Source organism: Trematomus bernacchii, unplaced genomic scaffold (assembly GCF_902827165.1).
Source record: "Trematomus bernacchii unplaced genomic scaffold, fTreBer1.1, whole genome shotgun sequence".
Lineage (NCBI taxonomy): Eukaryota > Metazoa > Chordata > Actinopteri > Perciformes > Nototheniidae > Trematomus > Trematomus bernacchii.
Genome location: NW_022987687.1, coordinates 52,364 through 69,672, shown reverse-complemented (window position 1 = coordinate 69,672; position 17,309 = coordinate 52,364). Strand labels below are relative to the sequence as shown.

The 17,309-nt window shown below is 44.5% G+C and overlaps 2 protein-coding genes across 2 annotated transcripts; one reads left to right on the top strand and one right to left on the bottom strand.

Annotated features, from left to right (window-relative positions):
* The first annotated feature begins 7,974 nt into the window (after positions 1-7,974).
* On the top strand, positions 7,975-8,784 carry LOC117488190. The gene has a single exon (XM_034136990.1). The coding sequence runs from the start codon at positions 7,988-7,990 to the stop codon at positions 8,771-8,773; it is 786 nt and encodes a 261-aa protein (XP_033992881.1). The 5' UTR covers positions 7,975-7,987; the 3' UTR covers positions 8,774-8,784.
* A 935-nt stretch (positions 8,785-9,719) lies between these two features.
* LOC117488208 (IgGFc-binding protein-like) lies at positions 9,720-16,987 on the bottom strand. Its single transcript, XM_034137009.1, has 13 exons — positions 16,912-16,987; positions 16,666-16,795; positions 14,859-15,117; positions 14,497-14,641; positions 14,094-14,190; positions 13,149-13,211; positions 12,804-13,006; positions 12,356-12,481; positions 11,712-11,899; positions 10,854-11,008; positions 10,512-10,757; positions 10,246-10,408; positions 9,720-9,809 (listed from the first exon to the last, which is right to left on the bottom strand). Exons 1-13 carry the CDS (start codon positions 16,985-16,987, stop codon positions 9,720-9,722), a joined length of 1,941 nt encoding a protein of 646 aa, XP_033992900.1.
* Positions 16,988-17,309: the final 322 nt, after the last annotated feature.

Genomic DNA, 17,309 nt, shown 5'->3' with positions numbered 1-17,309 from the left:
TTGTGTATTATAGAATGATCACACCGGTGACAGTACTCTTCAAAGGGTTCACGAAATATGACTACTACTCTTACTGTTTAACATTTTGGGTTACTTAATGTTACTTCATGTTAAGGCTAATAAAAATGACAAGGCTGTAATGCTAACTAACGTGCTAGCTACTAGCTAGGTAGCTAACTTGATCAAGCCACTCCTGGTCCTTTCATCAGACGGGAAGCAAAAGAACGAGCAAGACCCATTGCTGGTATGATAACAACCTGGTACTAAGCACACAGGCATCTTGTTAAAGTTATCTTATCTTAGCCAGCGCCAGATAGATAGATTATATCTATATGGCGCTGATCTTAGCTATCTCTTAGTGGAGGAAAACAATTGTGACATCACTTACGCGACTCTGGGATTTGTAGTCTTTCTAGTTGCGTATTTTTCATAGTTTTATATTTCAACAGTTTTACGACAAACTGTGACTTTTTTGACAAGGAAATTATTTTTTAAGATTGACAAACATCATATGTGTAATTCATGGCACAATTCAAACGGGATCGAAAGATACGTTTTCTCTCTCCATTGACTTCAATACATTATTTTTCCGAAATAAGGTCCCATGGACCGGAAGTAGATGGGCGTGACTTCGCCACTCTATAGTGGATAGGAGAATTGATCGAGCCAAGGTTGCGGTTACAATTACAATTCGACCGCAACCTTAAAAAAAAAATCAACATTTTGAGAAATAGTCAAACTTCAGAAAAAATCCAAGAAAAGTCAACATTCTGGGAAAAAGTCAAAATGATGAGAAAATTCAGAAATCTGAGAAAAGTCAAAATATTGAGACTCTGAGACTGAGAAAGGTCAAAATTATGAAATCTGATAAAAAAGTCAAAATTATGAGAAAAAGTCAAAATTATGAGAAAAGTCAGAAATCTGAGAAAAAGTCAAAATTATGAGAAAAAGTCGACCTAAGATTTTCATCGTCATAATATATGATCAATAAAAGCCTTGAACCTTGAACCTTGAAGCGTCACAGGGTTAAGGGATAGTGGATAGGGAGAATTCATCGAGCCAATTAAAACCAAGGTTGCGGTCGAATTGTAATTGTAACCGCAACCTTGGTTTTAATTGGCTCGATGAATTAACGGTCACATAAATGAGCCAATAAGATCGAAGGAGTGTTGTGTTGTTACGTAACAGAAGAAGAAACGGAAGAGATGTTTCCCAACACAGCAACACGAGGCAGAAGCGTGGCTGCGGTCGAATTGTCAGTTTATCTTAAGAGCTTTCCTAACGGAGTGAAATGACCCGGAAGTCCCTCAGTGGCAGCCATGATAAGAGCCGCTCAAATTCTCTAGACCAGTGGTTCTCAAACTTTTTTCAGTAATGTACCCCCTTTGAAACATTTTCTATTTTCTATTTAGGAGTTTTAGGTGCATTAAAATGCATTTGAAAATCGAACATACAATTTAGTGTCAAAACATTGGCACAGTTATATGCCATCAGCCTGCTCCTCGAGAGAGAGCCTGCACACTCTGTGTAGCAGTAGTTGTGTGTGTAGCAGTAGTTGTGTGTGTTCAGCTTCTGTGTAGCAGTAGTTGTGTGTGTAGCAGTTGTGTGTGGAGCAGTGTGTAGCAGTAGTTGTGTGTGTAGCAGTAGTTGTGTGTGTAGCAGTGTGTAGCAGTAGTTGTGTGTGTAGCAGTAGTTGTGTGTGTAGCAGTGTGTAGCAGTAGTTGTGTGTGTAGCAGTAGTTGTGTGTGTAGCAGTAGTTGTGTGTGTAGCAGTGTGTAGCAGTAGTTGTGTGTGTAGCAGTAGTTGTGTGTGTAGCAGTGTGTAGCAGTAGTTGTGTGTGTAGCAGTAGTTGTGTGTGTAGCAGTAGTTGTGTGTGTAGCAGTGTGTAGCAGTAGTTGTGTGTAGCAGTAGTTGTGTGTGTAGCAGTAGTTGTGTGTGTAGCAGTGTGTAGCAGTAGTTGTGTGTGTAGCAGTAGTTGTGTGTGTAGCAGTAGTTGTGTGTGTAGCAGTGTGTAGCAGTAGTTGTGTGTGTAGCAGTAGTTGTGTGTGTAGCAGTAGTTGTGTGTGTAGCAGTGTGTAGCAGTAGTTGTGTGTGTAGCAGTAGTTGTGTGTGTAGCAGTAGTTGTGTGTGTAGCAGTGTGTAGCAGTAGTTGTGTGTGTAGCAGTAGTTGTGTGTGTAGCAGTGTGTAGCAGTAGTTGTGTGTGTAGCAGTGTGTAGCAGTAGTTGTGTGTGTAGCAGTAGTTGTGTGTGTAGCAGTGTGTAGCAGTAGTTGTGTGTGTAGCAGTAGTTGTGTGTGTAGCAGTAGTTGTGTGTGTAGCAGTGTGTAGCAGTAGTTGTGTGTGTAGCAGTGTGTAGCAGTAGTTGTGTGTGTAGCAGTGTGTAGCAGTAGTTGTGTGTGTAGCAGTAGTTGTGTGTGTAGCAGTGTGTAGCAGTAGTTGTGTGTGTAGCAGTAGTTGTGTGTGTAGCAGTAGTTGTGTGTGTAGCAGTGTGTAGCAGTAGTTGTGTGTGTAGCAGTGTGTAGCAGTAGTTGTGTGTGTAGCAGTAGTTGTGTGTGTAGCCAGGGCCGGCTCTAGACAATTTGCTGCCCTAGGCGAGATTTTAGCTGGCGCTCAAAAATCTTATTTTACCTAGATAACATTTATTTATTAATGCATATTTTTTGATCTCTCCAGTTTTAAAGGATATCTTTGGTTTACTGTCCTATAGTATATGGAATGATTTCAAACCTGTTGTTATTTATCCCAATAATTATAAAGGAGTGCCTTGGAAATATGTGTTTACATAAATTGTATCTAAACACTCAGAGTCCTTCACCTCACTGAGCTGTAGTTATCAGCCTCTCAGTCTGACTGGAGAGGACTCTCCCTCCACATTATTGTAGAAACATCTTCTTCTTATATCCGTTAGAGCAGCTAGCACCAGATGCTAATAACAACAGCGCCGGTACCGGTGCGCCCTTCTCTCTCTCCCTCGCTCGCTCCCACGCTCACTCGCACTTTGGCTGTGAGCTGCGGCCGCCTGACAATCAGAATCGAGTATTCAACTAAACCGTGTATTAAAAATGTCTGTTTGTTACTGATGGCCAGATCCTTTTCTAATTAAAAATAAAATGTACTCTGAGAACTTCATTTAGCCTCCGTAGTGTTGAATGTGGGCCGCACATTTTTTTTAGATTCTTAAGTGAGCCCTGAGTTGAAAAAGGTTGGGAACCGCTGGTCTAAGGAATGCAGACATTAAGGCCCCGACCACACAGAGACGAAACGGAGACGAAAACGAACTGAAGTCGTTTTCAAAAAAGTCTTCTGTCCACACGAAAACGCTCGATCCGCTGGAGGCACTGTAGTACATATGCCGGGCCTATAAGTGGCGCTGTACTTCCGCCACAAAATACACCAAAAGCAGCGGAAAAAGACCGATGACGATTATTATTATTATTATATTATTATTGTTGCTGATGGTTGTGGTAGAGGAGCTGTAGATTTTTGCACTAACATCTGTATCATGGTCAGTAGCGTCTGGAGCACGAACACAACCCTGTGATCCGCCATTGTTGTTGTTGGGTGACGCGGGGGTGAGCAGGAGAGGTGGGGCTATGGCGTCATCGTTTCAGGAGTTGATCGTATAGGGCAGGGGTGTCAAACTCAATTTCATCGCGGGCCACATCAGCATTATGGTTGCCCTCAAAGGGCCGGTTGTAATTTTAACACTATATAAATATACATATATAAATATCAAAATAATGTTTTATACTGTATAACAATATTGCCTCTGCATTGGAGTATTATTGGTTTTGGCAATAACTACGTCTGAAAGCACATGGTTGTGCATTAATGTATTGTGCACGTAGACACAAAAATACTGTATGTGGGCTCAGACTAACATTTCACTCTCTTACTGTTACATAAATCCCATGAATTTATGAAATTTAGTTAGCCTCATCATATCTTATCAAAAAGAGATACAATGTTTGTGAAATCTATTTTTTGTGAATAATAAAGTATTTTTCTTTTGTATATCAAGCATTATTTAAGTAGGCTATATTTCATTTGAATTCAGCAATAATATTTTAATAGTCTGAAAGCCAAGACTTTGAGAACCCCCTGTCCCAGATCCTGCTGTGTTACTATCACCTGTCACTCACTATTTCAGTAAGCAGTGAGTGGGGGGGGGGGGCGGCGGCGTGTTGAGGAGGAACAGAGTGAGAGGGGACAGGGATCGCGGAAGTTTTCCTCCTTCCTTTACAAACTTTACACAAGTATTTATAAGTATTTATCGTCTGAATATAGCAAAAAGACGTTCATACTCTGCAAGCCAAGACCTCATATATTTTAATCAACCAGAAACCGGAAATAACCGTAACGCGAGTTTTTCTAAAACATAATAAATCCATGTGTGTCTCTGAGCCGCAGCAACACCGACTGATTCTTAAAGAGCGGGTCATTCTGTCTGTTTGTTCTGGGACTGGAGTTGCTTGTCTCGGTTGCTGAAGCAGACTTTGCTCCGTGTTTGGTGTCTCTGTGCCGCTGTAAATTATGTTCCTTCAACTCTGTGTCACTCACAGTCACACACTGGTCACTCACCGCCTCAGAGTGCCGCTGCTGATAGGAAGTCGCTTCAGTGCGCACGTCACAAAACGAAATGCATTTTGGGACATGCTGTTTATGGGCAACGTGCTTAAACGGCATGTAACCGTATAATAAACTGTTTATATTCTTTGCGAGCTCTCGCGGGCCACATAAAATGACGTGGCGGGCCACATTTGGCCCGCGGGCCTTGAGTTTGACACGTCTGGTATAGGGCGTACACACAGAGTTTCGTCTCCAGACTTACCCACTTTGGGAGCCGTTATCAAAGTGTATCGGATTCGGGCTCCGAAGCCGCGGCTCCGTTTCGGCCTCGTGTGGACGAACCGTCTATAGCATAGAGAACGTTAGCGGATACAACTGATATCGTCTCCGTGTGGACGGGGCCTAAGGCTCTCCATGCAGCAAGAAGATGTTTCCTGGACTCCTTGACCACCCCTCTTCTTCCCTTTGTGTCTGATTCTGTGAATATAAGACCCTTTGCAAATCTCCTGGCTTCTGTACTTCGCAGACGGCTTGAAACTCAAAAGAGGAATCGTTTCAGTGAAAACTACAAGGTACCATGGGGTCAGATTATAATTTTCCAAAGGGGATCCGTTCAGCAGGAAACACTTGAAATATCTAAAGGACAAGTTAAACAAGAAAGTAGAAAGAAAGGGAGGTCAAAGGAAACTCTTTCTGCTACAAAGTGAGCAATGATTGAGAGTCAGAGCTCAACATTTCAGACGTGTCTCACACTGTGACTTTAATTCATGTTCCTTTGCTTTTAACGAGTGCTTTTAAATGTCATTGCATGATATGTTTCTTAATGCTCTTAATGTCTCGTAAAGCACTTTGAATTGCCTCGTGATGAAAAGTGCTGTATGAATAAACGTGCCTTGCCTTTATCGTTTTACCTTCTTGTGAGAATAAACTCTAAAAGATTGTCTTATTTCAAGAATCTTCATTTCAGTATAACGGAAAGGTTTCCTCACCATTTCATTATTATGTGTTAGTTTGTCTCGGTTCATTTCCACACACAAGATGAATAAAGACAGAAGCTCTTGTTTTTATCCACTCCCTTTATTATATGTTGTTGTGATTCTGATTTGCTGATAGCAATAAGCTCCAGTTTGCAGTGCAGGTACATTTCACTCCTTCCTCCAGAGAACTGGAACATGGGGAAAGAAAGAGCGCTGGACGTAGTAAACATTGGTCCCACAGCGTGCTCTGAGAAATACAGCTTTTAACTTCATTCACTTGATAATCCACATTTCAATCCTTCCCTTCAGTGTTTTCCTTCTTAAACTAACTCTGCTTCAGGCTGGGCACATTTAAATAGGATGGTAAACAAGAGATTACATTGTAAATTAAACCCTTTTATGATTATTTTTCTTCAGTAGACACTTCACTAATATGTAAACATGGTAAAGTTAAAAATCGAGTACATATGTTCCATGAATCATGGTCTAAATCACGGATAAATGAGTTGCTAATATGAATAAAGTCTGTTCTGACAAAAGTCGGTACTGTAGCTTTAAGGCACCAAATAGCGCGACTCTCCTTGTGTTTAGTTTACACAGCAAAGCCATGCAGTGTCACGATCTGTCTGTGTTGTGTTTTGTCTTGTCTTTTTCTGTCTTTGGTTTCCTGTTTTGTTTTGAAAAGTGTTCACCCCCCCGTCTTGCCTGTTGCTTCCTGTCTCTGTGTTCCCTCCTGCCTGATTGCCCGATTGTGTTCACCTGGTGCCCCTGTGTTTTCTCCTCCCTCCTCACCTGTGTCTTGTTTGTGTGATTGGTCTTGTGTGTATTTTAGTTCTGGTTTTTCTGTCTGTCATTGTTGGTTCATTGTTTGTCTTAGACTGTGTCACAGGGTAGTGTTCTGTGGTCTACTTTGTTACCTTGGATTAAAGGAATATTCTTGGAAATCTGCATTTGGGTCAGAGATTCCCACTCCGGAGATCACACAGTATTTTCCACACCTCAGGCAAGTGACTGACAAGATTTCTCCCCTCGACACCAATGCTCCTATTCTCCTTCTGCTCGGAAGAGACATTCTGCGTCTACATAAGGTGCGTGAACAGTGTAACGGGCCTCACGACTCACCCTACGCCCAGCGCCTTGACCTTGGCTGGGTCATAGTTGGAGAAATATGCCTGGATGGGACTCACAATTCAAACAATGTCAACGTCTACAAGACCCATGTCGTTCAAAATGGACGCCCATCCTTTCTTAAGCCGTGCACAAACAGCATTCAGGTGAAGGAGAGGTTAAATGGTCCAGCCAAGCATCATCTTCCAGCCCCATCTCACAGCCTGGAAAACATCCTTAATGGAAGTTTAGATTGTATAAGAGAAAGTGTGTTTCGAAAAACACCCGATGACGACAAACCAGCTCTGTCTGTGGATGACAAGGTCTTTCTCCGAACCATGGAAAATGAGGTGTATATGGATGATGAAAACCACTGGGTGGCACCACTGCCCTTGCGCTTCCCCCGCAAGCCCCTTCCTAATAACAGGGAACATGCCTTGCAGCGTCTCTCCTCTCTCCAGCGCTCATTCAGAAGGAGACCAGACACAGAGCAAGAAAATAAGACTGAATCATTTTAACTTGTGCAACCAGAGACTGATAAAGAAATGTATCCTCAAGTGATCTCTCTTGTAACCAAGGTCACAGAGCAGAGTCTCGAATCACAACGGTTCAAACATTTCTCTACTTGGAAGGCTCTAGTAAGAGGTATGGCAACACTCATTCATGTAGCCAAGTCCTATTCCAGCAAGTCTCACACTGTAGAGTGCAATGGATGGCATCACTGCAAACAGTCACACACCTCAGAGCTCTCTCAGGCCAAAACAATCATCTTGAAGGCAGTGCAGCAGGATGTTTACAAGAACGAGGTGGACTGCGCAACTCAGGGCATTAATGTTCATAGCCACAGCTCTCTTGTGAAACTGGACCCATTTCTTGACAAGGATGGATTGCTGAGAGTTGGGGGTCGCATCCATAAAGCCCAATTGGAAGACCAAGAGAAACATCCACTCATCCTGCCAGCCAGTCATCATGTTGCCACTCTCTTAGTCCGACACTATCATGATCAAGCAGCTCACCAAGGTCGCCATTTAACAGAGGGCGCACTGCGCACTGCCGGTGTCTGGATAGTAGGAGGGAAGAGGCTCATTTCGAGTATAATATTCAAATGTGTCATCTGCAGGAAGTTGAGAGGCAAGTTTGAGGTTCAGAAAATGTCCGATCTGCCTGCTGACAGACTGTCCATGGATCCACCTTTTACACATGTAGGGCTTGATGTCTTTGGTCCATGGAGTGTGATAACTCGTCGCACAAGAGGTGGTGCTGCTGAGTAAAAGATGGGCAGTCATTTTCACATGTCTCAGTATGAGAGCTGTTCACTTGGAGGTTATTGAAACCATGTCCACCTCAAGTTTCATTAATGCCTTGAGGCGCTTCCTGTCGATTCGTGGACCTGTCAAACACCTCAGGTCAGACAGAGGCACAAACTTTATTGGAGCATGCAGAGAGCTTCAGATAAACACGGACGATCCTGAGATCAAGGACTATCTGCAAGACCATGGTTGTACATGGATATTTAACGCACCTCATTCCTCACATATGGGTGGAGCTTGGGAGAGGATGATTGGTGTGGCTCGACGGGTCCTTGATGCACTGCTGTTGAAGAATAAGGATAAACTGACCCATGAAGTCCTGGCCACTTTAATGGCTGAAGTTATGGCCATCATGAACGCCAGGCCTCTGGTTCCCATCTCTTATGATACAGACCTTCCTGAGATACTCTCACCTGCTACTCTTCTAACCCAGAAGGCGAGTGTGACACCCACACCCCCGGGGGACTTTGAACTGGATCACCTATGTAAGGTACAGTGGCGCCAGGTCCAGAGCTTGGCGAACTCCTTCTGGAAACGGTGGAAGCAGGAGTATCTGGCAACTCTTCAGCCTCGGAGGAAGTGGACTGAGGAGCAGCCTAATCTCCAGGACGGTGACGTTGTTTTGTTAAAGGACGTTCAAGCACAACGTAATGACTGGCCTCTTGGTCTGATAGTAAAGGCCATTCCAAGTTCGGACTGCAAGGTGCGAAAGGTCATGGTGAAGACCTTAGGTCAAGGGACAGCTAAAGAGTATCTTAGGCCCATCAGCGATGTGGTGTTACTGATACCAAGGGTAAAGAGATGTAAATAGTGGTAAAAAGATTTACCAAGCGGGGAGTGTTCTGACAAAAGTCGGTACTGTAGCTTTAAGGCACCAAATAGCGCGACTCTCCTTGTGTTTAGTTTACACAGCAAAGCCATGCAGAGCACATCGTAGCTCAGTTCTATGCCACAGATCATTTTGTTTTAATCCTTGGAGTAGATCTGTCTGTAAGTATACAAACTTACCTGTGTGCCAAGTTATGTGTTTCTAAAATGTAGTTTAATTGATTGTGTAGTTTCAATGTTTAAGATAAGCTAACTAGCTGCTAAGCTAACGGACATAGCTCATTCTTAGCATAGGCTGTTGATTATACTGCACTCTATTTGCATTATGTTGCACATGTATTATTTCAATTGTGTAACTTGTGTTGTATTTTTCTGTTTATTCTTGCAGTTTTACAATATCAAGCCTCAGTAAATGGTCAACTCAACAACTGTCTTCTGAGTCTTTGTTCGCTATCTGTTAAGCTATGCAGTGCGATGCATACGCAAGGGCAGAATAAAGTCATAATATTGGTCCCACAGGTCTGAGAAATACAGCTTTTAACTTCATTAACTTGATAATCCACATTTCAATCCTTCCCTTCAGTGTTTCCCTTCTTGAGCTAACTCTGCTTCAGGCCGGGCACATTTAATAATACAAAGTCATTAATACATATAAGCAGAAATCATATATACGAGAACAAACCCTCTAAACCCTTTTGATTATTTTTCACCATAAAGAAGTTACATCTCAGAATAACTGGAATCATCAGGAATAATCTCAGACCAAGATGATCCGTTTTCTGGAGATTTCCGCTTTTTTTAATCGAGACAAAGTCGGGAATCATCTGAGGAAACAAGCAGGACAACTGATGAGTCATGATTTATATAGGAGTCATTCAACAAGGATGTCATTAGTTCAAATGAATGAAGGTCGTACCATGTAAGGCTCTTTAATTACTCCAGGCCATCGTGATGAGGGCAGCGTTTCCTTCTGCAAATCTAGCAGATCTACGCCTCCTGCGAGCACCCCCCCCACAGCTCTGTAGACAGACAGGAAGTTAGCTTCACAGACAGGAAATTAGCCTCACAGACAGGAAGTTAGCTTTCACTTTAAACCCCACTCATTGGGTCCCACTGTAAACATTATTCCAACTATAGTTGACCGTTAATAATTAATGAAATACACTGACATTAGCCGCCTTTAGCTTAGCGGTGGTGACTTGAAGTCATGTGACCGTGCTGTAGTTCCTTTATAGCCCAACATTAGCCTCCTTTAGCTTAGCGGTGGTGACTTGAAGTCATGTGACCGTGCTGAAGTTCCTTTATAGCCCAACATTAGCCTCCTTTAGCTTAGCGGTGGTGACGTGAAGTCATGTGACCGTGCTGAAGTTCCTTTATAGCCTAACGTTAGCTTTTTTTTTGTAATATAATACCATGAATAAGGAGTACTTTTACTTGAGGTGTATTAGAACTTACCGGAGCGCAGGCCTGGCCCTGTGTGGGGCACAGCTCCAGTTTGCAGTGCAGGTAGATTTCCCTGCTTGCTCCAGAGAACTCGAACATGTTGAAGGAGAAAACGCTGGACGTTCCCTGTCCATTTCCCTGCATCTGCACCGTATCATCAGCAGGGTTCGGACATCTGCCCGGAGACAGGAAATACACAAGATGAAGTCTCAGAGTTTATGCTGTTCTAACAGTCAGAGTTTATTCTGTTCTAACAGTCTCAGAGTTTATTTCCTCACCCGTTGATGATGAGGTCATATCGCAGATTACTGTCAGGTGACGCCTGATTGGTTGCCCAGCAGGAGTCTGTCACCATGGCGACCATGTTGGAGTCCAGCCCCCCCGCCTCCAGCTGCAGCCAGACCTTCTGATTCAGCAGGATCTCCGTGTTCGGGCCGACCGGCTGCAGGAGGCCGGCGTCACTGAAGGCTTTCATCGTCAGAGTGTAGTTCCACACTCCAGATACAAGCTGCTGCACCACAGAGCTACACACACACACACACACACACACACACACACACACACAGTTTAGCAGTGTGACGCTTGGAGCTGTGGTACATTAAGGACCAGGTGACGCTCACCTGTCTTTGATCCTGAAGGACACACTCCTGACCTCTGGCTGTGTGTACTTGCAGGAGAAGTCGATCTGGAACTGGTCGCTGCGGGTGATGACTCCGCCTGATGAGCTGTTCGAGGACCTGATGGAGTTCTTGTAGACGATCTGGCTGTTGTTTCTCTGCAATGTGACAGAAAGTGAGTTAATTTAACGGCCGCGGCCACATTATTCCAGTGCTCACTGCTGACGGTTCCATCCTGACAGAGAGCGGTCAGTGTTGGAGTTCACAGTCCAAACCATCCAGGTCATAAATCACACGGCTCTAGTGATCTGACCCAGCCTCCACACAGATCTGGTTCTTGGTTCCAGTTCAGCAGTGCTCTGGTTCCTAATACGAACCAGTTTTGCTCTACAATGAAAGGACTGGTGAGCTATCGGGCACTAGCTCTGAACTGACCCTGGAACTGCTTTGGTGGAAAGGGGTAATAGAAATAGGAACAGATTCATCAATAACTGCAATAATCCTCAGGTGGATAATATCCTCACTCTCTCATGGAGGGTTCGATCACATGGGACGCTTTGTTCAAATCAGAAAGTGATCCAAACCATCCAGGTCATAAATCACATGGTCTATAATCAATAAAGGGAACTAGAGGAGATGCTCTCCCAGTATTTAAGTATTCAAGTTAAACAGGGTGACTGAAGCCTGTGCCTTCCCTTCCATCGATCATAAAGAGGCAGAACCATCTTCCAGCTCTTCTGAGTGCTGCAGGTGTCAATAACCAACAGGACTCAGTTAAAGCAGCTTTAAATGCTTCTCGTTTGCCCAAAGACGCTCTGAAAATAACCCGCCATGAGTCTAGAGGAAGTGATAACCACGCACCATGACCTCCGTCCCGCAGGGGGCGCTGCTGTCGAAGCTGAAGGTCACCAGGTGGCTCTGGGGGTCCATGTGGCCCTTGCAGCTGGGGTCTTTGAGCTGTAAGGTGGAGAAGTCGATGCCTTTGTCGTCCAGCAGACATCCAGCCAGAACCACAGAGGCCGAGTCCTGCCTGCAGACCGTGGGATCGCCTGCAACACAACGACACTTCAACGACACACCCACACTTCAACGACACACCCACACTTCAACGACACACCGACACTTCAACGACACACCGACACTTCAACGACACACCCACACTTCAATGACAAACCGACACTTCAACACACCCACACTTCAACATGGACTCTGCCAGAGTTATCTTATTCTGGGATATGATCCAGGCAACAACCGTTTCTAATTAAATTCAAAAATATGTTTTTCTGCCAAAGAGACAAACAGCTGCCAGATGTTTGGATAACTAAAGTCTATGTGCATCCTTTAGGTGTATCATCATACATGCTCTTCTGTTCAGTTCTAGCATATTCCGTAGCTCTGGTCAGGATGAAATATACTGGGAGGATAATGTCAGCGATGTTATCAGTAACTAAGGGTCTTAAAGAACATGTGATGCGTTCAGGAGCGCCTCTCTTCCAGCTCCGTACCTAAAGACTTGGTGGCTCTGTACTTGGAGGCGAACCCAGCCCGACAGAAGCAGCGAGACGACGACCACATCTCTGCTCCACAGAACTCATGATCACTGCAGGGCTGCTGACAGAGAGGGGGGGGGGCTGCACACACATACACATACATACACACACACACACACACACAGTAAAAGTTAGACATAGTAAAGAGCTATAATTATAAAGCACCTTCCCAAGCGGGCGTCACAAAGATGCCTCACCACAACACAGCATAAGACATGAGGAGTAGATGATAACAATTCTCAAAGACCAGCATATAATAGATGAAAAACATTAGGAACGAACATTAGAATTCTGCTTACATGTAATTCTTCAGTGTGAATGCTTTAACTATTTGTAAAGGTCCCTTTTGCTGATCATAGCACCCCTCTGACAATATTAAAAGTGAGTTGAAAGAGGGTCTTACAGCAGCCAGAAGTTGACCTCCAGTCCTCCAGGGTCACGTTGGCTTCCAGGCTGCAGGCCTTGGCGTAAGCCTCCAAAAAGTGGCAGTCGACCCCATCCACTGACGGGTATCTGCACAGAGTGTGTGTGCAGGCGCTGATGAACGGCTCTGGGTCGGTGTGCTCGTGACAGGCGGAGAAGGGAGGCTGCCTCATGAGATTACAGCTGTTCAGAGGGGAAGATGGGGGGGGTCAGTGCTCTGAACAGTGTTACGTGAGTTCACCTTCCAGAAACATCCCTGCTCATGTGACCGTGCTTTACAGGATGAATGTGTAAGTGTTTAGTGTCTTTATGGCTCAGATCTTACTGGTCAGTTGAGCTGTTGCAGTTGATGGAGCTGTCGATGGTGTCTTGTTGCTGAATCTCACAGCTAGAGGGAGACAAACATCACATTTTAAACCTATAACGCATCATTATAAACAGCTGATATCAGTCAGACTAAGGGGTACCCGGGGGGTCTGAAGGAAGAGGACCATATCATTAGAAACAGCTGATATCAGTCAGACTAAGGGGTACCCGGGGGGTCTGAAGACAGAGGACCATATCAATATAAACAGCTGATATCAGTCAGACTAAGGGGTACCCGGGGGGGCTGAAGGAAGAGGACCATATCATTATAAACAGCTGATATCAGTCAGACTAAGGGGTACCCGGGGGGTCTGAAGGAAGAGGACCATATCATTAGAAACAGCTGATATCAGTCAGACTAAGGGGTACCCGGGGGGTCTGAAGACAGAGGACCATATCAATATAAACAGCTGATATCAGTCAGACTAAGGGGTACCCGGGGGGTCTGAAGGAAGAGGACCATATCATTAGAAACAGCTGATATCAGTCAGACTAAGGGGTACCCGGGGGGTCTGAAGGAAGAGGACCATATCATTAGAAACAGCTGATATCAGACAGACTAAGGGGTACCGGGGGGGCTGAAGGAAGAGGACCATATCATTATAAACAGCTGATATCAGTCAGACTAAGGGGTACCCGGGGGGTCTGAAGGAAGAGGACCATATCATTATAAACAGCTGATATCAGTCAGACTAAGGGGTACCCGGGGGGTCTGAAGGAAGAGGACCATATCATTATAAACAGCTGATATCAGTCAGACTAAGGGGTACCCGGGGGGTCTGAAGACAGAGGACCATATCATTATAAACAGCTGATATCAGTCAGACTAAGGGGTACCCGGGGGGTCTGAGGGAAGAGGATCATATCATTATAAACAGCTGATATCAGTCAGAGTAAGGGGTACCCGGGGGGGCTGAAGGAAGAGGACTTCTCTGCTATCGGGGTAGTGGTCCAGGTGGAGTTTAACGGGCTGCCACACAAACCCTCCATAGCTTCAATTCCTGGTGGATGTGAGGAGACAATAAAGACAAATCAATAAAGTTCAAGATATATGTTAACATGATTGAAAATGCAATACCACTAAATGTGTTTAAATGCCCTGACTGATATTGAGTGTCATTACATGTAAGACCCTTCAGATGGGCCTTCTTTCTAAACTGAGGTCGATTCCTCAGACAGGTAAATTATAGAATATTTCTGTTAGCGTCATGCTAGCTGGGAACTGTGACTTGTTCAGATTAGAAATCTCTAAGAATCCCTGTCGATGGGAAATGAAGCAGCCACTTCTCGTGCTCATTGCTCAGTACCTGACACATGTGCAGTGTTGCCATCAAAATAGAGAGTCATGTTGGAGTTGGGTAACTTAGCAGTGACTCCAGCCTGGTCCTTGGAGAGCTCCACGCCGTGATGCTGCTGAGCCGTGCTGTTGAGCTCCAGAGCTTCATCACCAACCTACACACACACACACACACACACACACACACACACACACACACACACACACACACACACACACACACACACACACACACACACACACACACACAGGTTTTTAGAATGAATGTAGTTTTTCTATTTGGTGCTGCTCTACAAAGTGAGTGAACATTAAATACAGCAACACAAAGTGATCAACCCCCCCCCCCCCACCCTGTGCCCTGCTCTTCCTCACCCGAACTCTTCCTCCTTGCTCCAGATACATGGTCACACCTGGCAGCGACAGGATCAGGTGGTCCAGAAGAGGAACATCTGTACGCCGGCGCTCCCTGAAAGCGGCCATGAGGTTGAAGCTGGCGCTGCCTTCAGGCTCCATCAGACTGTAGGCACAGCGATCCTGGACAGAGTGCACTGCTCCGTGGAAACCGATCACCGTGGAGCCCGTCACCGTGCACACCACCGGAGCCTTAGGAGCCTCAGGAGCCTCAGCGCACCTGATGGACATTCAATTCAACATTCAATTCAAAGGTTTTATTGTCATATGAACAAAGCTACAGTGTAGAAATGGCAATATGTTGCATTATGGGTAATGTTGCAGCTCAACTCTACTTGGGACAACCCGGATATCTGCGGTTTGGTCTGATTTATGGACGCAACACTACAACACTGATGGAGCTCGCCTGGGAGGATTGAAACATGTGTAAAGCATGGAGGATAAGTCAAAGGATCACTTTATAGGAACACTGCACACACACCGAGACGCTGTGCATCCATCTGGATCTCTTTTCATAAAGTGTCCGTCATGAGGCCCACCATGTCAAACAAGTGCAATGGGAAATAAGTGGAGAACGTTTTTTAGGATTTATAGACTGAACCATTCTCCAGCTGATCAGAAACAATAATGGATGGACTTAAAACCCCTTTCCACTGAAATGAGAACCGTGTTAGTTCGGACGGTTGGTTCTCAATGTTGGACCAATGACCTGTTCATTTGACAGCACTGTTTACGTCCCTTTATTTTTCAGCAAAGCCAGCTTAGGCAAAAACTACAACAATGGCGGGCTGCATTGGAGCTGTGCTCTTGTTGCTCTTCTTCAGATCCAGGTTGAACTGTTCCCACTAGGATTCAGAGGCATTCACCGTTGCTTTAGTGACAGTCAGTAATTCACTGCTGACTGTCACTAAAGCAACAGATGCAGATTTCCCCAGTGATTCATATTTTGTTCAGTTTTAATGTACAATGTTTGACGTTAACTGCCAAACGTTTCCCTGTATCATATGGATGATGTTAGCATAGCCAGTCTGAAGAAGCAATAACCAGATTAAGAGCCAACAAACTAAATTAAACGTATTTAAAATATATAACACATGATATGAACATTAGATGGTTACGGCGTTTTAATTATTCACCATAAATGCTTTGTATGAGTACATGTTGCTATCATTGAGTCATTTTCCGTTTTCTACCGGCGCTCTTTCAATAGGATTTCACTTGTGATCTGATATGAAAACTTGTGTAGCCTGCAGTATGTAGTGATCACACCTGAAAGCTGATATGAAAACTTGTGTAGCCTGCAGTATGTAGTGATCACACCTGAAAGCTGATATGAAAACTTGTGTAGCCTACAGTATGTAGTGATCACACCTGAAAGCTGGTATGAAAACAACAGGAGAACGGGTCGTGCTGCTCCTCAAAACGGGCCGTGAGAGCGAACGTATCTCTACGGCTCTAGTGATCTGACCCAGCCTCCACACAGATCTGGTTCTTGGTTCCAGTTCAGCAGTGCTCTGGTTCCTAACACGAACCAGTTTTGCTCATGGAAACAATGAAAGGACTGGAGAGCTATCGGGCACTAGCTCTGAACTGACTCTGGAACTGCTTTGGTGGAAAGGGGTAATAGAAATAGGAACAGATTCATCAATAACTGCAATAATCCTCAGGTGGATAATATCCTCACTCTCTCATGGAGGGTTCGATCACATGGGACACTTTATTCAAATCAGTCAGACCTTTATTCCTGATATAAAGAGCACATATTTACGTGTTGTCCGCTTGGCAAACCTCCTCGGGCCCACATGCAGTGACATTAGAGATGACTGCAGACAGAGAACAGACTCCAGTAGAGCAGGGCCCTAAATTAGGCATCTCTGAACCCGGCATTACAGCGCCACCTTGGAGGAGAATGGAGGTAATGATATTACACTTCAGTAACTACAGGCAGAATTTAAGATAGGGAAACATTTAACTTAGAGGATCCCTTTCTGTGGGAACCCCCAGACCAGCTTACCTGAGCCTCTGCATCCACTCAGGTCTTGAAAAGTATATGTTCCTGGAGTCAAATCATGAGGCTGCCAGGTCACCATCACTGTGCCACCGACTGTTGTAGAAATGTTCTAGTAAAGGATTAAACAGAATGTATTTGTATGTATATTATGTATTTAACAGGGACATTGCACACTAAGAACCATTTCTGTAAAAGAGTTAGCCAAGAGGCTCTTTTACATCTGTAGTCCCTGGACAGATGTTTGAACCTTAAAAACACATTTAAAATAACAAGTAAATACAATCAGTGAAAACAAAGGTAACCTCAACACTGTACACATGAATGAAAGCGTTCTATAGATGCCACTTCTGATATATTTCCTCCGATGTTAGGACATGAAGTAACAGTGAGAGCAGTGGTGA

Excerpts from the sequence above, each read along its gene's own strand:
- LOC117488190 (XM_034136990.1), top strand. The coding sequence starts at position 7,988 with ATGTCCACCTCAAGTTTCATTAATGCCTTGAGGCGCTTCCTGTCGATT.
- LOC117488208 (XM_034137009.1), bottom strand. The coding sequence starts at position 16,987 with ATGGTGACCTGGCAGCCTCATGATTTGACTCCAGGAACATATACTTTT. Across the intron at positions 14,642-14,858 it reads AGCAAGGAGGAAGAGTTCGG|GTTGGTGATGAAGCTCTGGA; the intron begins GTGAGGAAGAGC and ends GTGTGTGTGTAG. Across the intron at positions 14,191-14,496 it reads CAACACTGCACATGTGTCAG|GAATTGAAGCTATGGAGGGT; the intron begins GTACTGAGCAAT and ends CACATCCACCAG.